Raw genomic sequence first — 21,514 nt, forward strand, 5'->3', positions numbered from 1 at the left:
TGCAGGTGCACGAAGCAGGATCTACACTTTGAACAGGACCTGGGCACAGTTTGGCAGCAGAATGTCCTGCTCTGCAGCTTGGCTTCAGCTGGAGTCACATACAGACCCCAAGGCTTCCCTGGAGTTGGCTGGTGACCTCAATGACCATGTGGGGGATTGAGGGTAAAATGAGCAGGAAGAGGAACAGTTTGCAGAGCACAAGAGTTACCCCATGAGGGGAACCCCATGTGGATCCCACAGATTCTGACTCCTCAGAACTCAGAGGTGAAAAGCTCAGGGAAGCTGAAGTGTCCCCACTTGAGCCACCCCCCTGGCTTTCCTGACATGGAACACAGCATGGATGGAAGGGATGTATTTAACCCCCAGGGAGACACTTCCTGCCTAAGGGATTTGGCACACAATGGGGATGGTCTCATTCACTTTATGGCCTGTGTCCCAGCAGAGGAATGCAGCAGCAGGGAGGTGGGCTCCTGCCCTGCCAATGTGAGCACCTCTCACCCAGACAACTGCTGCTGTCCCAGGGAGGACTGTGTGGCTGATGCCCAGGTGAGGGATAACCCTGCTACAGCTCTGCCCACTGATACCCTGATCCCTGAGCAGGCAGATGCTGCTCCCACAGCAGACCACAGGTCCTGTGTCAGAGATGGTTCTGACAACCCTGCCCCTGCCGGGGGGGGTTATCCAGAGCAGGTTCCCAGTGTAAGTGATGACTTGGATGATGACCTGGAGTATTTTGAGTGTTCGGATGTGCTGACAGTGCACGAGGATGAGATCTGGAAGAAGAAGTTACAGTTCTTACTAGAAGGTGATGATGAGGATGAGTTAAAGCTGAGCAGGGATTGTGATGCCTGTGCTTACTTCCTCCCTCACATGCCTTGCCCGATCCCAGTGTCAGATGACACTGCCCCTATGGAAACCACCATTGGCTTCTGTGGTCATCACTCAAACCCCAAAGCAGTCAATGTAAGGAGAGACCCCTCAGCGTCCAGCCAGTCAACTCTGCAGCCAGAGATGACTCTGACTGTTGGGCACCACCGGGACAGCAGCTCCAGCCTGCAGGACAAAGGGACAAGTGAAGTGCCTGAAGCATCCGCAGCCGTTGGAAATGAGCATCCCAGGGCTGAAGACAATGGGATTAACCACCCAGCTGCGGGATTCCCAATGGACACATCCAAGCACAGGGATAAGGGACCTGCCACAGACTGTGCTGCTCTGACAGAGCAGGCTCCAGGCACCATGGCAGCAAGCAGGGACAAGGACTCGCTGGGGGCAGGCTCCTTGCTGCTGGAGGAGGGGGCAGAGGAGACCCCCAGGGCTGCAGTGTGCACCTTGACTGAGAGCCTGCGGAGGAACCTCTTCAGGCTCCTGAGCCCCACAGGGCTCTGCAGATACGTGAGTGCTATAGGGCAGACTCTGCAGGCTGCAGCGGAGCCCAGGGAAGCCGGTGCTGTGGGTCAGGAAGGTGTCGGTGCTGTGGGTCAGGAAGGTGTCGGTGCTGTGGGTCAGGAAGGTGTCGGTGCTGTGGGTCAGGAAGGTGTCGGTGCTGTGGGTCAGGAAGGTGTCACTGCTGCAGGGAGCCTCCAGATGCAGCCTCCTGTGTGTCCTGCAGAAGAGGGGGAAAGGAAGAGGACGTGGGGCCTGTCTGAGCACAGCCAGGAGCCAGCTGAAGCCAGCTCACCCAGGGTAAGTACAGTGTTCCTCAGTGAAGAGGAAGAGCTGCTCTAAATGCTCTTTATTCCACAGAACCATGGGGAATGACTGTGAGAGACACTGCTCATGTACTCCTGAATGACAGCTCTGCTGGGAGGAAATCTGGTGCTGAAAAGGCCCAAATAAACCACACGCTCTTCTAATTATAGAGTGAGACAGATAATAGTGAGAGGCACTAATGGGCCTGTGGACAGCTGGGCAGGGAAATGTGAGACCCAGGCTGCTGCCCAGAGCAATGTGGTCTTCAGCCCACAGAGTTCTTCACATACCTCCTGTGAGCACAGAGGCTTTTGAGTCACTTTCTTGTACTCAAAGCACAGGTTCGTGCTACAACAGATAGCAGGGCTCTGATCTGAGGGTCTGACAGGGGGAGAGCTCAGTCCTGTTGCAAAGGTGGATGGAGCTTTGCTTTGAAATCAAGCAATACAAGAGCCAAATGCTCCAGCTGAAGTGTAGAACCCAGTTAAACACGAAACCCCAACCTGGTGCTCTCCATGTTATTGGTAGGAAATGAGCATGGTTGTACAGACTCGTACAATGTGCCAACAGTTTCCCTCAGTGGGAGAACTCCCTCATGCTTTTTGTGTCTCGTAGTAAAGACTTGAGATGTATAAATGTGGATGTGTGAGTATTAAATCATGAAGAATCTGTCACTGACTTCACTGGTTGGAAGCTGTGCAGCTGATTGTACAGGGAGCAAAACACCTGTGACAAAGAAACACAGATAGGAAAGCAGTACCTGTGTGCACACAAGGGCTGGAGATGAGCACAAGCCAAACCTCTGGCTTTAAATGTATGAATGAAGATGGAATTTAGGTGTGGGTTCAAAATCAGGAGGTGTTGAAAAGGAGCCCAAAGCATCCTGTGTGAATGTGCTCTCCCTAGCACAGGAAAGCATGGTCAGCTCCTCAGAGCTCCCATACCATAAACCAGGAGCTCCTCAGCAGTCTGGGTAGAACCAAACCTACCTCCCATTGCTGCACACAGGTTTATGTGGCTGTGGTGTGAGCTGGGGACCCCTCTGCCAGGAGCAGGGTGAGCTCTGCTGAGGGTGCAGCACAGCTCTCAGTGCCCAGGGATCCCCATCTCCCCTTGGAGCCTCCCAGTGCTGGACTGGCTGCCTTCTGCTGCCCTTAACTGGTGGAGGTGGGAGCTCCTGGCTCCTGTCCTGAGCTCCTGGTGAGCCCCTGTCTGTATCCAGTGCTTCAAAGCAGTCTAATTGATGATAGCTGCTCAAAGCCAACTGTGCCAGTGCTATGGTGTGATATTACATCCCATGCAGAGAGCCAGGGAGCTCCCAGTCTGTGGTGTGTCATTCAAGTGGGCAGTCAGAAGGTGCTGGTGTCGCTCCTGAGCCCCAGAGCCTGTTGAATGGCAGTGGTGCTGGGGAGGTGCTCCTGGAACCAGCAGCTTCACAGGGGTCCAGGCCACAAGCAGCATCCTCATCCTGATTCCCAGTATGGCACCTGGAGCATTGTCCTTCCTGCTGAGGAGCTTTACTCTCCATCCTGCCATGATATGGGTGTCACTCATGTCATAAATGTGAGAGGACAAAGAGACAGAACTGGTTTGGCCTTCCTGGCATCAACTGGTGTCACTTCCAGGTTGTTGTACCCAAGGAGAGAAGCAGACAGGCAGGAAGACATGGGAAGAGGGAAGGAAGGAGCTGGGTCAGTGGCAAAGGAAAAGCAAAAGGAAACTGTCCTAAAGGAGCCACCCCAGAGGCTGCATGTGGGACATCAAACCCCTGTGAGGACAGTTCCAGATGGATCCAGGGCTCTCTCCTGACCTGAGCAGGAGGGATGATGGGCACCAGAGGGACAGCAGTTGTGGAGCTCAGCTTCCCAGGCTCAGGGGTTCAAGGTGAGCATGTACTGGTGAAGGAGCTGGTGTGTGAGCAGCCTGTGCACTGCTGCACATGGAATCCTTCATTCCATGTCCCTCCCTAAGGAGCAGCACTTGTGAGCTGTGTGCTGCCACACTCACTGCACACACAGCAGGGCTGCACCCCAGAGGACTGTCCCAGGGGCTCATTCTGCCCCCAGCCAGCACATCCTTACACCTTAACAAACACCTGTGGGTGAAACTGGGGCTCCCAAGGGCAAACCCCAACCCAGAGTTTGTAGCTGGGTAGAAGCTCCAGCTTTGCTGTGGGTGGAAGATGCTCATCACCTCCATGGAGCTGATGCAGTGCTGTTGGGAACTGGGAAACCCTGGCACCAGAAGCTTGGCAGGGACTCTGGGACAGGCATTTAGACTGAAGCCTCAGTGCTGAGGGGTATGGGCAGCAGCTGAACAGGGTTTGTGTCAGGCACTTTGGCTTAGTTAGTTGATAGTTCCTGCATAACGTGACTATAACATTTTGATCCAGGTCCTAAACCTGTATCAAACTCCAGGATTCTGATTTCACCCATTAAGCTGATAGTTGGACTGTTGACAGCTGCTAAAACCCCAAAGAAAGGACATTTTGAGCCAGGACTCCAGTCCAGGCCTGTGTCAAGCAGCAGGTCTGGTTCTGAGTTACATTTCTCTTTCCTTCTCTGTAGAATGAAGGTGCTGATGATGTTCAGATCTCTGCTCAGAGCTGTGAAAGGCTGAGCATGGAGCCCCAGCTGGAAGAGGAAGGTGTCTCTGGGACCTGTGTGAGTGCAGGAGCCATCCAGCCAGCTCCACAAGTGCTCTGCACTGAAGGGACATCACAAGCAGAGAGTGACAATGTACAGACTGACTCTCAACACCCTGCTCAGAGTGAGAAGGGAGGAATGCACCAGCAAGGAATGGGTGTTGGTACTGGAGCTGTTTCACCTTTCCCAGTACAGGCCATGGGCTCTGCCCCTGACAAACAGGAATGTCTGTGTGCTGTCCTCTCCTCTGCAAAGCTCTGTGATGAGCCCCAGCAGGGAAGGCAACAGTGCAGCTTTGACTCCAGTGGTAGCAATGACACAGACACCTTCTGCAGTCTGTCCTCTGATGAACCTGTGCTGGAGGCTCAGACCAAGTCAGGCCTGGAAGGTGGAGAACCTGCGTGCAGAGGAGATGCTGATGTATCTGCAGTGCATGAGAAGCTGTGGCAGCTTCTCCATGAGGATGAGGAGTCAGACTGTCAAATCCCATGTGAACCCAGGGGCATCACAAGCTTAGAGATCAGGCTGACAGGAACCCAAGCCCCAGAGCTGCACTGTGCACAGGACACCTCTTCTGATCCTCCTTTGGCACAGGAGCAGGAACCTGTTATACAGCCAGACAGCAGACAAAGAACAGGGGAAGGTGACTGTGCTGATTCTAGTATCCTATTTAAAGGAGATGGAGCATCCATAGGAAACACTTGTCTTGCAGAAGCTGTAGGAGCAGATGGTGTGTGTCTGGATTCTAGCACTGGAAACAAACCAGAAGAACCATCATCCATTTGTGTTACAGCAAATAGAATCATCTTCAGTCCAGGGGAGTGCTTGGAGCAGGAGTCAGATCCCATGTTACCTACCAGCAGTGGATCCATGCAGGTGGCTGTTGGTGGGGAAGGAGAGCTCCTCATCAGTCCTGCTTCCCAAGCATGGGATACAGGCTCTCCTGGAACATTAAAGGATGCTCAGAGTGGTGATTGTGACAAAGAGACTCCAGGTATGTCACACGGGACAGTTGGTCAGTTACTGCCCACTGAGCACAACACACCCTTGATGGATGAGGGTGTAACTGGTGAGAGGTGTAGTTCTAGAGACTGTTACCCAGCAGGGGCAGAGCTGCCTGATCCCCCTGAGGATAAACCCTTTTACCCCAGTGGGAACCCCAACCAGCAGCCACATGAGGAGCCCTCTTCTGCCAACACCTCACCTGAAACCTATGGAGTGAGTTCCCCAGAGGAAGGAGACCCCTCAGCCCTGCATGCACAGAGCAGCCCTGATCCTGACAGCGATCTGCCTTCGAGGGATGACTGTCATGGCTCCCAGGTTGTTTCTAACGCACAGGAAAACGTTACTGTGACTGAGACTCCTGAAAGCATCACACATAAGAGTCCATCCCAAACCACAGACCAAGTGCCAGGAGCAGAAACCCAAGCAGTGCCATTCACCCCCTCGTCTGGGGAGGTGCTTTTAAGGGACTTGAATGTAGAAGCAGGAGGAAGCAGGGCTGGAGCTCCCTGTGCCTCAGGAGCTGGGCATGCCTCAGGCAGCCAGGCTGCATCAGAGCATCTGGGGTTTGCCAACAGCCCCTTCAAGTCTGATGGAGAGTTAAAGGCTGAGCCTATCAAGTGGAAACCCAACCCAGCCAAGAGCAGTCATGGAGCTGCTGGGGCTAAGAAGAAGTTACCTGCAGCATCACTGTCCAAAAAGCCCCGTCTGGAGCAGAGAGAAGCCTGCAGTGATCCTGTCCTTGCCACAGAGCCTGTGGGGAGTGAGGCAGGAGTGAGGCAGAGAGAGGATAGAAACCAGCACAGGAAACTCACTGTGAACAAGGAGAGCAAAGGTAAGAGAAGGTTGAGTTTCATTTCTGTCCTTCCCCATGTTCTGGCTGCAGTTTGATGTTCAAAGTGAAGCCTCCTGTGGTGTAAAACACATCCTGCCCTCGCTGGGTTTAACCAGAGCTCTGTGAGCTCCCAGACACTGTCACCCTGCCTTGGTTACCAGCTGGTTCTGTTACTAGCCAAGTAGTGTTGTTAGTAGTGCCACGTGTAGTGCAGTCCTGGCTGCTGCTGGCTCTGCATTCCTCTTGCCACTGTTGGGAATGACACTGCTGAAGTCAGCAGTATTGAACTGGAGCAGCATACAAGTGAAAGGAGGTTCAGGCTGCTGCCAGGTAAACCAGGATGCAGACAGGAGCAGCAGCAGTGGAACAGCTGGACAGATGGTTGTGATCTCTGTGGATGCTATGACATGAAATCACCAGAGCAAGACTGAACAGGGACTAAAGCTGTGCTACTGTGGGAGGTTCTCATTAGGGTGTGCTCTGGGGAGAGCTCTGCTGCTCAAATCACATTGAAAACCCCCAAAGATGAGTCCTTTGCCTAGAGCCAAGTGTGTGGGAGGAGAGACACATTGTGCAGCACAGGCAGCAGGCTGCAGGCACTGGGAGGTGCTGGGCTCTTGCCATGAGCCTGAGGCTGTGCTTTCAGCATTCAGGCCTGCAGCAGAGAGGCTCAGGGTTCTCCCTTGTGTTATGTACAGCTGGAGGAGGGAGGACTTTGTCTAGTTCTATTTGCAGCTGTGGCACATTCTGCCTGTGTCATTTTAGGCCTGATTCAGCAAGATCCTCGGGCTTAAGGACTTAAGTGACTACAAGTTAAACATAGCAGTGAATTCCAGGTGCCTGACCCCTCATGGACCCAGCATTCCTTCAGCATTAGGCTGCAGGAATGGGATCCCCCCCCAGGGGCCTTGTGTCACACCAGGATTAACCCAGGAGGAAACAGAACGTCTTGCATTGACTGTCCCTTACATCTAAAAGGGTGTCTCACTGCAGCACACGGATGTGTCATGGTCCCAAAACCCTTCCTGATTCACTTGCTTTCTGAGCAGCCTCCATCCTCCTGCTCACGTGCTGGGAGCTGCTGGGAGGTCCTAGCAGAGAACCAGGGTGTGAGGAGCAGCCTCAGGCCGGGCAGAGGCTTCTCCTGCCCTAACCTAGAACCATAGGATCAGCTGGGTTGGGAAAGAGCTGTAGGATCAGCAGCTCCAACCCTTACCCCAAGGCCACTGAGGCTGCCAGGAACCTGAGGGCTTGGATTTGCCAGCCAGAGAACCAGATGCCCTGTGCCCAGAAAGGTAGGGACCTTCCTTCAGCTGGGAACCCTTTGGAACTGAGGTGGCAGAGGCCACAGGCAGTACCAGATACCCTATAGTGTGGGGTCCTGCCTCCAGCTGGGCTTAGGGAGCATCATCTGTGATCTAGCAAGGGGTGATACAGGAACACCTGGGGACTGAGCATCTCTTGGGGCCTCAAGGCTGTTCTCTCAAGGGCTTTTCCAGCTGCTGCTTGAGGCAGAGAGTGTGTGTTTTGGTGAGGAAATCCATGGATCTGCATGGGATAACTCCTGTTTCATTACCAGTGTTGCCAGAGTCACATCCTTCAGTCACTCTGGAGTTCCTTTTTAATGCCCAAGCAACATCTGATCCTAAACTGTGTCTCTTGTGTCCCAGCTCCCAGGCTGCTGAAGGGGATCCAGGCCGAGCTCTTCCCGGACTGCTCAGGGAACATTAAGCTGTGCTGTCAGTTTGGTGCCATTCACAGTGACTCCACCATTACCTGGACTAAGGATTCCAAGTTGCTGGCTCGGCTGCAGAGGAGGTGAGTGGCTGTTCCTGAGCAGCTCTTGGGTGCATGTGCCACTGATTCAGTCTAGGATCAGTGTGCTTGGTGCTCTTCACACAGAGCATCAGTGTTGGTCCTAGTCTGCATTCATGTGACTTCATGGGATAAATGTACCTCAAACTGTTGGGAATAACATGAAATACATAACAGAGGTTTAAAGCCATTTCTAGCTGCAGTTCTTACTGCCAAAATAGTCAGTATTTATCCATGGGGATCTCCCTTCATCCCAACCACAGTCTAACTAACTTGTGTAGCCCCAAGCCCTGTTCCTTCTTAGGGGAATGGGATAATCAGAGAAGCTCTTCTGAAAGTTGATGTGGGAAATGACCATGTTCTGTTCCAGTGCCCAGGATGACTCTCCCGTCTCGTTGGCAATAGCTAAAGCCAGTACCAAAGACCAGGGGATGTATTACTGCTGCTTGAACAATATGTATGGGAAGGTGACTGCTGAGTTTAATCTGACTCCAGAAGGTAAATCCCATTTATCACTGTAAGGAATAATAACCACAGTGGGATTCTCATTCATATTATTACCACCAAACATGTTTCTTTGTTTCCTTGTAGTGCTGGAACATCTCTCAAGCTTCCAGAACTGTGAAGGTAAGTGAACATCACCTGAATTCATGGCAGTTTTGGGGGGGAATAACCCCATGTAGGCTGCAGTGGCTTGTTGGACATGGTGTTGGCTTGCACTAGGAGCTTCAGTTAGTGCAGCAAGCAGTGCAGTAGCATCCCCTCACGTCATGCAGACACACCAAGTGCATGAGGACACATGCTCTGTAACTATACCCCAAGAGAAAGGCATGAAGCTTTGGAATGCTTTCCCTCTATGCTAACTTGTGTTTAATCACACTCAGTTTATGTCTTGCTGTGCTGCAGCTAAAGATAGTGCATTACAACTGACTTCATCATTTCTCACAGTGTGCAGTAGTGCAGGGATCCAAGCCAGAGGGAGCTGCAAAGCCTTCACTGCTGTGTAACACACACCTTTGCTGTCCTGCTTAGCTCCTTCACTGATGTTCTTGAAGAGAACCACTTTAAATGGCAGCCTGCATGGAGCTGATGCAGGGAGTGTGCCTGGTGCTGGGAGAGGTGTTCCCATTGTGGCCATACTGGATAAGGACTCTTCAGCTGAGTGAATGTTGGCAGCTTTAGTCACCTTTACCACTCTGTATTCTCTCCTCCTGAGTCACCTTTCTCCCCACTGCCTTTAGATGGTAGAGGCTGTGCAGAACCCCATGCCTTTGTGTTGTAGGTGTGGAGGAGATCGAGTTCATGCAGCTCATGTTCAGAGAGGACTTCATCAGCGACAGCTACTTCGGAGGGAACCTGCGTGGGGTGATAGCCACAGAAGAGCTGCACTTTGGAGAGGGCATGCACAGGAAAGCCTTCCGAAGCCGAGTGATGCAGGGGCTGGTGCCAGTGTTCAGCCCTGGGCACCCCTGTGTGCTCAAGGTGCACAATGCCATCACCTATGGGACCAAGAGTCAGGATGATCTGGTGCAGAAGAACTACAGCCTCGCACTGCAGGTGAGCTCCCATTGGCAGCAGGGGTCGTGGGGGAAGCACTCCTCAAACAGCTCCTCTGTTAGTGTGGAGTGATGTTCCATAGGTGTATCTGTTGTAACAGGAGTGCTATGTCCAGAACACTGCAAGAGAGTATGCAAAGATCTATGCAGCTGAAGCTGAGCCCCTGGAAGGCTTTGGAGAGGTACCAGAGTGAGTATACATCTACTGTGTATACATCTACATGTATGTACTGTCCTGGGCCACAGCTGCCCAACCTCATTCCTGAAGAGGAACTCTGAGGACAGTGTTACTGTGTAATGCTGAGTATCAGGGTGCTGAGAGAGGTTCTGTTCCCATTAGAGAAGGATCATGAGCACAGACAATAAGTAGCAGGCAAAAGGCCTGTTTTGATATACACTTAGAGGAGGGTATTCATGGCAGTGTGGCAGCAGCTGCCCCTTTGGCACTGTTGATCCAAGATACAAGACTTTGGTCACCAAGAGCAATAAGCTCATAGAGGATAAGGTGATTATGGTACCAGCCCTATCCAGATGTCTCCTGGTGTGGTTTAGACTTCGCTGCCTAGACTCAGCCTGGCTACTCTGTCCCTTACTCCTTCACTGACAGAACCCCCTGTGTTTTACTGCTCTTACCCTTGCTTCCAGGATCATTCCTATCTTCCTTGTCCATCGCCCTGCCAACAACATCCCCTATGCAACAGTGGAGGAGGAGCTGGTGGGGGAGTTTGTGAAGTACTCGGTCCGGGATGGCAGGGAAGTGAACTTCCTGAGGAGGGATTCTGAGGCTGGCCAGAAGTGCTGCACCTTCCAGCACTGGGTCTATGAGAAGACCAACGGGAGCCTGCTGGTCACTGACCTGCAAGGTGAGCTATGGGAGTACATGGTGTATAGGAAGTGAAGATCAGGTTGTCTGATTGTTGTTTGATTGACAGAACAAACAAGCAGTTGAGAACATTGTAGTCTGAGTTTACAAACATCAACCACACAAAGCCCATAAACAAATATACCCAGGGCAGGTGTCAGCAGAGATTGAGTCTCTTCCTTAAAGCCAAATGTAACCTCCCTTACTGCAGGGACTGTGCACAGGGCACAGGTTGCACTCTACTCATCACCTATCTGTGAACTACTGGTCTGAGACTGACCTCGAGGAATTGCAAGTGCTACAGAGCACAGAGATCCTGGTTTTACTGGGGTAACTGAGGCAGAATGGTGACAATGCAAGCTATGAATCAATGAGCAATACTGAATGCCTCTAGATCTGGTGCTGTTCCAGTGTAACACAAGTTCTGTTTCCTTGCTGCCTGTAGGTGTAGGAATGAAGTTAACCGACGTTGGCATAGCAACACTGGCCAAAGGGTGAGTGCAAACTGCTTTCTTCACAGCATGGCTTTGCTTTGCACATCAATCTCTTCCCTGCGTGCTGGGGGAGGCTGCACTCAAAGCTATTCTTGCTTCAGTGTGGAAGAAAAGCAGCCTCATCTTAACTCCTTTGGATCATGTTTGTGGGAACCACCTATGGGGGAAACACATTCATGTTGTTCTAAAAGGGCTGCACTGTGGGTTGGGCTTTTGCTTCATGCCTCCCTCAAGATACACTTGTTCAAAGGGTGCTTCATGCATGAAACTGAGGTCTCTGCTGGCTCATAAGGAGGTGAGGTGCTTTGCTTGGTGGTCCATCAGCAGGGCTGGCAAAGCAGGGCCAGCACTGGCTCCAGCTCAGGGTAGTTAAGCAGACCTGTTTCCTGCTAGTTTTACAATGGTTTCAGACCTTTATGGGTGATTTAAGCCTCTGTGTAAACCTTTAATGTTCCAACTGTCTCTGAAGTGTGTTGATTAAAGCTTTAGTTACACCCCAGGCCAAGGAGCCATTGACAGGAACAGGCAGTGCTGGTGGCAGGGGCAGAGGAGGGGGTCAGTGCCTTCAGATTCAGGTTCTGCTTTGAGGAGAAGAACCTCATTGTATCTGTTACATTGTGAGTATGGGAAAACCCTTAACATTTGCTGGTGGGATTTTAAGATCCAAAAGTGATTTTTGGTGTAAATGCTATAGGAATTGCCAGGAATTGTCCCCTTTGCAGGGGAAGGACCTCACTGGTCACAGCCAGGTTCTTACCTCCAAACCCTGGCCAGTCCCAGCAAGGCAAAGCAGGAATACCCTTTGGGAATGCTGTGGTCCTTGAGGAACTATTCCAGGTTATTCTGCTCTTCCTATGTGAGCTGAAACCCGAGCACAGAGCAGGGTCAGTGATTCCTGCAATACAGCTTCTGTCAGCAGAGGGCAAAGCCTCACTAGAAACCACCCGGATTTCAGTGGAGCACTGGGACAAGCAGCACTGAATGAGGTCTGGTTTGAGGCTGTGGCTTTGCTAAGCCAGAAGTGCCAGGTGTTTATCCAGGCCCAAAGAGGAGGAGCTCAGGAACACGGTGACCCACGGGCATGGTGCTTACCACATGGGGACTCTGCTTTGGGGGCACTGGTGAGTTTGGGTTAACTCCACATGGCAGCCGTTGAATGCAGAGGCTGAGCCTGGGCTCAAATCCAACACCTCAGGGTTAAGGAAGATGTGGTTTGGGTCAGGTTTAGGGGCTGGAATTCTGTCCAGGTTTTATTACCAGTCCTCTAGTTGGTGAGTAATGTGTGCACTGTGCAAGTAACACACTCGTGTCTCAAGGCTTGGAAGGGCAGTAGAGAGGAGACCTCCCCACTTACACACACCACAGGCTGTAGAGTGCTTTGAATCAAGTTCCCAGGTCCTGGCAGGTTACAACAAGCTGTGGGCACCAGGTCTGTGCAGAACAAAGCACATCTGGAGGCACCTGCTGGAGTCAGAGCAGGCTCATTCATCCTCTCAGCTCCCACAGGGCACATCTGGAGCACAAGGACAGATGCAAACTGTTGTGTTAAGGGAGGTGGGGATGACTCATTGAGGGGCAGAGCTAGGGAATAAACCCCTCACATGGTCTGTGTCTTGCTCACAGGACTGTTGTGCCCTTACTGCAGCTGTTGAGTTGTAAAGCTGTAGTTAGGTTAGCAGAGCCTTCAGCTGTACATTGAAGTACCCTCAGCTACTGGTTCTGCTCCTGGTTAAGGTGTTCCTCCACAGACATACAGGAAGTTCCAAGTACAGGTAGGAAAGGCAGACTTGTATTCACTGCATGAGGAAAGCTCAACCTTCTCATCCCAAGGTGATTTCCACAAAGCAATGAGTGTTCTCAGCATGTAACAGCATGAGGAAAGCACATGAAGGAGCCACCAGCTCTGCTTTAACTGGTTCCAGGAGCACTGGGATCAAGAGGTTTACTTGCTGAGCACAGCCAGGTTTGCCCCCGCAGCTTCAGAGCATACACAGCTATGTACAAGGAGCTCAAGGATACAGCCTCAAGTCCATTATTCCTCCAAAGGAATGAGAGAACAGCTCATGTCCTGCTGAGCTCAACACTTGAGCATCCTTTGGGTAAACCAGCACAAACCTCCCTTGGAGAGGACAATAACCTCAGCCCTTTGGGGTTCATCTGCCTGCCTGTGGCAGCTGGCTGGGTTGCAGGCTCACAACCTGGTTGTTAGAGATGCAGAATAGGGCAGTTAGATACAAAAGGAGGCAACACCATCCCCTTCTGCAAGGGGTTCTGTTATCTTTCCCCATTGGCACCATCCTTCTATAGGGGAAATGCTGAGCTCTCAGAGCACCAGTGTTCTCTTTAGCACTCTGCAGGAGGAAGGAAGCTCTCTGGAATGCTGCAGGTTGTGTTTGTTTCAGTGCTAAAGCTGGTTGGGTTTGTGCAGTGATAACTCACAGCTCACGTATGAGGACATTGTGTGGCCAGTGAACCAGAACAGGGTCAAACATGCACTGGAAGAGCATCCTGGTAGTCAGGTCTATGAGAGAGGAGCTTGGCACACAGGACAGGTACAGGTTTGGATGGAAACACCTCGTGCAGCAGCTTTGTCACCTCATGGTGCTCAAGAGAACTGTTCCTAGCTGTAGGATTCCTGTCTGTGTTACTGAGACAAGGCTGCCCAGCAGACAGCTGCATTCCCAGCTCACTGCAGTGAAGAATGGGAGCCAGGGACCTATAGGACTTTGTTCCCTCTGTGCCACTGCTTGTTGCCTGGTTTCCTTCCCCCCCATGGCTGGCTTTGTTTCCCTGCAGCAGAAGCAGCAGTGCTTGGTGTTCCCCATGGCCAGCAGCCACGCTCTGCCTCCCTGTGCTGAGATCCCATCTGGCTCTTTGTTTTCTCTGTTGCTGCAGATACAAAGGGTTTAAAGGCAACTGCTCCTTCTCCTTCATTGAGCAGTTCCGAGCCCTCCACCAGTGCAATAAGTACTGTGAGATGCTGGGGCTGAAATCCCTGCGAAGCCCTCACCAGAAGCAGAGGAAAGCAACAGCCATGAAGAGCAAACCCCTTCCACACTCATCATCCATGAAGAAAACTGTGCCCAAGAAGGCCAGAGAACCCAGAGACTTCATTGCCTCAGAGCACTGAGTTGCTCTGGACCCTCCTGAGGAGCTGGAGCAGTGATGGGCACCAATGAGCTGGGGAACAGCTTCAGGCTTTGCCTTCTGATGGCATTTTGGGATCATCCTCATGCTGGTGCCAGCAGCAAGGGAAGGAGCTGATTCCATGGTCCTGGCACTGGGATTTAACACCAGCAAGGTTCTGAAGACACCCAGAGCATCACACAACCCCTCTATGACTTGGTGTCTGCACTGGACTGCACATGGAGTGCAGCACATGTCACTGCAGAGCATCCTCACTTCCCTGTGACCCTGTGGGTTCAGCTGCCACAACACAGCCACGTGTTCCAGCTGCCCCTTACCACACTTTGCACAGTGTTGTTGCTCAGGCTGCTATAGAGGATTCCTTTCCCAGTGTAACCCCACTATGATCCCCCTCTTGTCATTGGTTCTCCCACTTACGTGTCTTTTAATACAAGACAAAGCCATTCAGGACTGGAGGTCTCTGTCTCCTTTCCCTTTCCCCATTAGTTAGCATGGTCATGGTTGTGTTTCTGGGTTAAGGGGTTGGTGTTTGTCACTTCTCTTCCACCTGTACTTGATGTGTGTACTCAGAAGCTGATCTCCCTTCTGTGTTACTGACCCTGCAGAGCAGGTGTGGGAGTGGAGCCTGTCTGATGCCAAGCATCATATGTGGATTCAATAGTCACACCCGCAGCCAAATGGTGCTCAGGACTTTATTGGGTGTTGGAGCAGACAAACTGCATTACTGATGTGTTACAACACTGTGTGAGTCACCAGTTCCTGTCACTGGTGACAATGGGGAAGGCAAACAGGACCCCTGGCAATAGCTGCTTTAAAGCTGTTCCTGTTCCAGAACAAAACCATCGGTTCCAGCAATGTCATGTGGTGCCTTTGCCCTGGAGTTCAGCTACACCTGCAGTTACACCGGGACAACCACCCGTTAGTAGCTACCACAGGCAGAAGAGGCTGCACTGAGTAACACAGGTCAGAGCCATCTCCTCAGGCTGCTCCATTGAGGCTGTGCTTTGGTGTGTGTAAGGCAGGTGGAGAACAGTCTGTGCCTCTCACTTGTCCGGTTGTTGCCCATCCCCTGTCACCCTGTCTGTCCCGTCCTCCTGTCTGTCCTGTCCTCCTGTCTGTCTGCTTCCACAGCCAGCAGCTCCATGGCACTGCAGGCCCCTCTTCAACACCCTCAGCTCCCTGCTGATGTGTCTGGGTCATGGTGTGAAGAGAACATAGTGACACCAGGGTGTTCCTTGTGTTCCTGGTGTGCTTTACAGCTAATCCTACAGCTGTAGGAAGGTCAGTTACTCCTCGTAGTAAGGAGATCCCATTGCTGCTGCTGCCTTGTCCACCAGTAGCTATTTAGTGTGATAATGGCGTTTGATAAGTGGACACAAACACCATTGTCACACTCCACAGCTCCGGAGGTCCTTGGGCTGTGGGAGCAGAGCTCAGAGGGGACCTCAGACCTGCAGAACACAAAGCTCAGGGTTATGCACATTCATACCTGTGCAGCAGGAGCCTCATGGGGAGGGATCCTGCTGCTAGAGTTTGTTCTCCATTACCAGCATTCCAGAGCTGTGGATAGTCAGTTATGTGCCACCAGCATGGCTGAGTACTGCAGGAAGCAGAGGAGCACAGGGAAGGCAGGAGGGTGAGCAGTAGTAACCTTTGTATCTTACTCCATCTGTATCCCCTTTCCCCTCAGTGTGTGAAGCCAGTGTGAGCATCATGCAAGATCCCATTGGGTGTTAAGGGGAAGGAACACTGCCCTGTGCTCTGGGAAGGTGCAAGCCAAGTGAGTGTTCACTACAGGAACAGCAACAGGGTGTCAGTAACTGCTGGCTGTAATGGAGCTTGCTCCTAGAGCTGCCCTGGTGCTGTGCCACAGATGCAGCTCACTCTGCTCCTCAGCACCAGAACCCAAAGCAGCACAAGCACAGCCCATTGCTCTCTAACCCATCCCATCATCAGTGCTCTTCCCCTCACCTGTCCTCACACCCATTTTACTCCTCTTCCTCTCTCCAGCAGAGCAGCAATGAGCTAAGACACTGCTCAACCCCTGAGGAACAGCCTGACAGGTCCTGGCAGGTACAGTGTGAGGCTGCCCTAGGAACCATGTGTGACAGCACAGCAGGTATGGGGCAGCCGCAGGCAGCTTCTAGTGCCACAGCCACATGGATGTGCCTCCATTTAGGGTTTCCCTCCCCACATGAACAGCATGGGAAGCACTTACCTGAGTGATGCTCTGCTGTGTCCTTAGGGCAGCACCGAGGAGCTGGGTTCCTTTGGGGAGCCCCCATCAGTGGGGAGCCCCCATCAGTGGGGAGCCCCCATCAGTGGGGAGCTGTGGGCAGCTCTGCCCCCATCAGTGGGGAGCTGTGGGCAGCTCTGCCCCCATCAGTGGGGAGCCCCCATCAGTGGGGAGCTATGGGCAGCTCTGCCCCCATCAGTGGGGAGCTGTGGGCAGCTCTGCCCCCAGGGGCCCCTTTTCCCTGCCCTTTATGGGATCCTGAGCTTTGAAGGTAAACATTTCCTTCTCCCTCTGATAAGTCCTATTGCAGTATTGATCTGGGGGAGGGAGACGGCCCCCACAGCAGGGGCAGTGTCACCTTTAGCCCCACTGAGCAGGGCAGTGCTCCCCAGTCCCCTTTGCTCTGTGCCCTCGGGGTAGGGACAACTGCAAACCCAGTTGTGCTCAGGCTGCAGCTCAGATGCTCACCCATGTTCTCAATGGGGTTTACTTTCCAGCTATGGGATGGGTGAAGAATCTGCCTTGAGCTGAGCTTAACACTGATGGCAAAGCAGGTGTTACACACACACCTCAGGACCTGTATTTATGGGTTCTTAACAGCCTTATCCCTGCACATCCAGTTCAAGAGCAGCTTGGACACCTCCATACCCTACAGTTCTCAGGGGTTCAATGGCACAGGTGCTGTTGTAGGTGCCAGCACTGTCCCCTTACCAGTTTGGTGCAGCCAGAGCTGCATTAGCACAGAGCAGAGCCCTGGGGCTCAGCAGCCTTGCACCACCCGCTGCAGTTTGGCTCCTGTTGTTCCTATGGGATGCCAAAGGATGTGGAAATCCCTGACAGAACAAGGAGCAGGTTTGTTGGACGTTAGGAAGGTGACACAAGGACAGAGCACAACACACACATGTGGCACATGCAGCTCAGCTCCCAATGCTTCCCTTGACACCCATAGAGCCAGGTGGGATGATCTGATCTGGAGCTCACTCTGGCTTAGGAGCTGACAGAGGGCTCAGAACTGTTGCACTGATGCCATTCCCGAATGGGAACCTGTGTCCATGTGGCTTCACTGCAGCTCTGCCTGCACTGATCCATACCCTGAACTGATTGATGAGTGCAGAACTCAGGTGCCAGGGCTGGGATGGATGCCTTGGATCCAGCTCCCAGGCACAGCTGGAGCAAAGCCACATCCATTGGAACTGAGCTCATCCCTTTGCTGTGTGAATCCCTGCTGCTTACACCAGTTCAGGGCTCCTAGAGGTAATGGTGTTGGGAATGCAGATGGGCAGGGATGGTGTTTGTGTGTATCCCAGGTTACCACAGCATCAAGGGCAGCAAGCACTCGAGGAAGCAGCTTTACCACTGCTGGTACCCAGTGTGACAGCCAAGGCTGAGGCACACGTACAGCATGGAAGGGAGGATGCTGTGACCCATGTGAGTCAATGGCACCAGTTAAACATTACCAGTTGTGGCTGCCCCATAGGCACACATTAACTGGGAGCAGCACAGAGGTGGTTAACCTGGGAGCCATGATCCCTGCTGCAGGCCTGGGGAGCAGCATTGATTGGGGTTTCCCAATCAGGAACTGGTCCATAGCTGCAGGCCCATGGGGCACATCCTGCACCATGGGGCTGAGCATCACACACAGATGGTGGGGCAGGGTCTGACTGCAGTGTGCATCCCTCAGGGCTGCTCCCACTGTGGGGTGGGATGGGAGTGATCCTGGTGTACACCTGACATCCATGTGTGTCCTGGTTGGGGTTGGGAACAGCAGCTCCCATCCCACTGCATTAGAGTGCCATTAGGGTCCCATTAGAGGTAAGGGGTCTGAGGTGAGGCCATTAGAGGTAAGGGTCTGAGGTGGTTAGAGCAGGCATAGGTGGGAAGTGAGGCTGGATCAGCAGTAGATCACCATAAACCAGTGCACCCCAGTTTGTGCTGTCCTGAAGGTGGGTTATGGACTGTGCTGTCCATAACTGAACTGTATGGAACAGGGATGTTGGAGTCCCCATAGCTGAGACACAAGTGATGATCTCCTCTGTTTGTGGGCTCAATGGGAGCCTTCATGGGAGGGCTGTAGGGCAGCTGGGGTCCTGGGGTCCAGGACACGCTTGTGCTGCTGTTTGAGCTCAAGGAACACCCCATCCTCTGCCTGTGCTGCTGTTTGAGCTCAAGGAACACCCCATCCTCTGCCTGTGCTGCTGTTTGAGCTCAAGGAACACCCCATCCTCTGCCTGTGCTGCTGTGTGAGCTCAAGGAACACCCCATCCTCTGCCTGTGCTGCTGTCTGAGCTCAAGGAACACCCCATCCTCTGCCTGTGCTGCTGTTTGAGCTCAAGGAACACCCCATCCTCTGCCTGTGCTGCTGTTTGAGCTCAAGGAACACCCCATCCTCTGCCTGTGCTGCTGTTTGAGCTCAAGGAACACCCCATCCTCTGCCTGTGCTGCTGTTTGAGCTCAAGGAACACCCCATCCTCTGCCTGTGCTGCTGTTTGAGCTCAAGGAACACCCCATCCTCTGCCTGTGCTGCTGTGTGAGCTCAAGGAACACCCCATCCTCTGCCTGTGCTGCTGTCTGAGCTCAAGGAACACCCCATCCTCTGCCTGTGCTGCTGTTTGAGCTCAAGGAACACCCCATCCTCTGCCTGTGCTGCTGTTTGAGCTCAAGGAACACCCCATCCTCTGCCTGTGCTGCTGTTTGAGCTCAAGGAACACCCCATCCTCTGCCTGTGCTGCTGTTTGAGCTCAAGGAACACTCCATCCTCTGCCTCCCCATGAAACAGCTGCTGTGAAACCAGAACCCTTCAGTCATAACCATGTTACTGCTTCCTTGTGTGTGTGTTCCTGTAACCCGTAACACTGACCTGTGCTTGTGCCTGCAGGAGCTGGAGCTCAGTGGGACAGGAGCTGCTCATGGGATGGGATGCAGGAGCCCTGGAAGGAGCCGATGCTGCCTGTGTAACATGCACCAGTTCCAGTCACCTCCTGCACTGGTTCTCCAGGTCAGACAACACTGTAGAGCTCAGTTCAAACAACAGATGTGAGGCTTTCTCTGTGCCTCTGCACTGGTGTCAGTGTGAAAAGGAAGCAGTTGCTGTTCAAACCCCTTTTCTTTCTACCGGATGAATGAAACCCACATGAGGTTTTAAAGCAGGAAACAGCCCCAAGGTGGGGAGGGAAAAGCTGTTTGCTTTGTGCTTTAATACCTGTCACCTGGAAACAGGTTTGTTTGGGGACACTGACACATCCCAGTGCCTTTGGTGTGAGGTACCGGCTGTATCAGTGCTCCCTATGGGGTTTATGGCCACTGTGCAGCCCATAATGCACCAGGACACCCTGCATGGCTGAGTCACTGATAGCATCTCAGAGCACAAAGGTGTATCTGCAGCTTCAGAGCCTGTGTTTGGTCTCAGAGGAGTCTGGATCTTATTTAAAGGCTAAACTTGGTGCTGGCACTAAAGACAAAGGACATTTTCCAACCTCTTGCATTGACAATCAGTTCAATTCGTGATCTCTTCATGTAAAGATCAGGTAAAAATCCCTTATATATAACAACCCTTATGTAATGTGCAGTCAGTGCAGCAGGTTTGCTTTCAAGCTTCACTCAGCTCAGTCTCTGCTTAGCAAGTCCCAGACCAGAGTCAGGCTTACAGGGTATGAAAGGAAACAGGACTCACCTGCTGTTCCTAAGCCCTCCTTGGGTCCCTCTGAGGCACTTACAGTGACTGGAGAGCTCAGAGCACCACATACACACACCTTGCTCCCTGGTGCAGAGGGTTGTGTCCTGCAGGGCTGAGTGTGTGGGGCTGGCACCTGTGTTAAACATTACTGAGCCCCAGCCTGCTCTGGGTCTGAGCTCTAGCACTGAGCCTGTGTGTGCCCTGGGAGATAGGGCTGCATTCCTAGGGTGCCATTCACTGTGGCTTCACCCCATGCAGGTCTGGGCACTGGGAGCCTGTTCTATTGGGGGCTATGGGGTTTTACACCCCCTGAGGTACACAGAGAGGAACATGGGTTGGGATGTTGTGCAACAGCTCCTGGTGGGCAGTGCACACGTGTTCCAGTGCTGCAGTGAGGCCCTGGCTGCTGCTGTTTCACATGGTGAACTTGGGCATGTTACATATTAACCCTTATCAGCTCTGCTGTAACCTCAGGTAATGAACAACCTCTGGGGTCATCTGTGGGTAAGCCACAAGTGATAGGACAGGAGGAGATGGCCTCAGGTTGCACCAGGTTTACACTGGGTATTAGGGGTAACCTGTTCACCAACAGGTTGTCAGGCTCTGGAGCAGGCAGTGCTGGGGTCACATCCATCTACAACACATGGATGTGGCACTCAGGGACATGGACAAGCTATAGGATGGAGTCAGTTTGTCCCCAGCAGTTCCTCAAGCATTTAGAGGGTATTCAGGCTGTTTGCAATGGGACAGGTCCTGCTGAGCCCCTGTTCTGAGTGTAACCTCCTGCTCTGGCAGCAGCATGAGCAAACAGGGGCCTGCAGCTGACCCTGCAGTGACTGTGGGGCCATTGGACTCCTGCCCTTCAGCATGTGTGCTCAGACAGCTGCTGGAACACGTGCCAGGGCACGGGTACAGCCTGGGGAGGGTGTACATATGTATGTATGTATATGGTGATGGGTTGATAGCACTGACAGGAGCAGGAGGAAGGAATGTGGTGGTTCAGGCTTGGGGAGCAGGAGCCTGGGAGCAGATGGAGCTCAGATCTCCCCTTTCCTCCCTCCTTCCCTTGGTGAGAGCTGTGTAAGCTGATGCTAGACCTGCTGGTGCTGAACCACCCTTACCTATGGGTGTGTGGCACCAGGCTGGGATCAGGGTTGATGCAGGCAGCAGGTTTGGGACCTGGCTCTGATCCTGCATTCAAGGCTGAAGAGAACAGGCACAATATCCATAGGGATTGGGGGTCATTGGAACCTGGAGGCTTCTGTCATTTGGCTTTAACTTAGAGATGAAGCAAGTGGGGAGGATGCAAGTTCTGGTCCCAACCTCTGGCTTAGAAGAGCTGATTCTGACCCTCCTTAGTGTTTGTGCCTTAAGCCTTTGTGCTTGAGCCCTGATTCCTGTGTGTTCTAAACTGGTTTTGTGCTTCACTCTCAGGTAACAAACCCTTTATAGAGGGGAGGGAAGAGAATCCATCACCTGGCCTGGATGCTCCTTTCATCTGCCACAGCCTGGGGCACAGTTGGGAAACACGGAGTCCAAGAGCCACATGTTGTAACAGGC

At 52.7% G+C, this 21,514-nt stretch overlaps 3 protein-coding genes across 3 annotated transcripts; all 3 read left to right on the top strand.

Moving 5' to 3' along the window:
* The first annotated feature begins 423 nt into the window (after positions 1-423).
* LOC117437903 (alpha-protein kinase 2-like) lies at positions 424-2,315 on the top strand. Its single transcript, XM_034072643.1, has 2 exons — positions 424-1,453; positions 2,305-2,315. The coding sequence occupies exons 1-2, from the start codon at positions 424-426 to the stop codon at positions 2,313-2,315; spliced, it is 1,041 nt and encodes a 346-aa protein (XP_033928534.1).
* A 1,200-nt stretch (positions 2,316-3,515) lies between these two features.
* On the top strand, positions 3,516-6,965 carry LOC117437904 (uncharacterized). Its single transcript, XM_034072644.1, has 3 exons — positions 3,516-3,599; positions 4,257-6,171; positions 6,937-6,965. The coding sequence occupies exons 1-3, from the start codon at positions 3,516-3,518 to the stop codon at positions 6,963-6,965; spliced, it is 2,028 nt and encodes a 675-aa protein (XP_033928535.1).
* A 366-nt stretch (positions 6,966-7,331) lies between these two features.
* Positions 7,332-14,091, top strand: LOC101868178 (alpha-protein kinase 2). The gene is made up of 9 exons (XM_031054808.2): positions 7,332-7,466; positions 7,842-7,989; positions 8,357-8,484; positions 8,578-8,613; positions 9,269-9,543; positions 9,644-9,732; positions 10,188-10,405; positions 10,850-10,898; positions 13,794-14,091. The coding sequence occupies exons 1-9, from the start codon at positions 7,448-7,450 to the stop codon at positions 14,026-14,028; spliced, it is 1,197 nt and encodes a 398-aa protein (XP_030910668.2). The 5' UTR covers positions 7,332-7,447; the 3' UTR covers positions 14,029-14,091.
* Positions 14,092-21,514: the final 7,423 nt, after the last annotated feature.

This window comes from Melopsittacus undulatus, chromosome Z (assembly GCF_012275295.1).
Source record: "Melopsittacus undulatus isolate bMelUnd1 chromosome Z, bMelUnd1.mat.Z, whole genome shotgun sequence".
In the NCBI taxonomy this organism is placed as follows: Eukaryota; Metazoa; Chordata; class Aves; order Psittaciformes; family Psittaculidae; genus Melopsittacus; species Melopsittacus undulatus.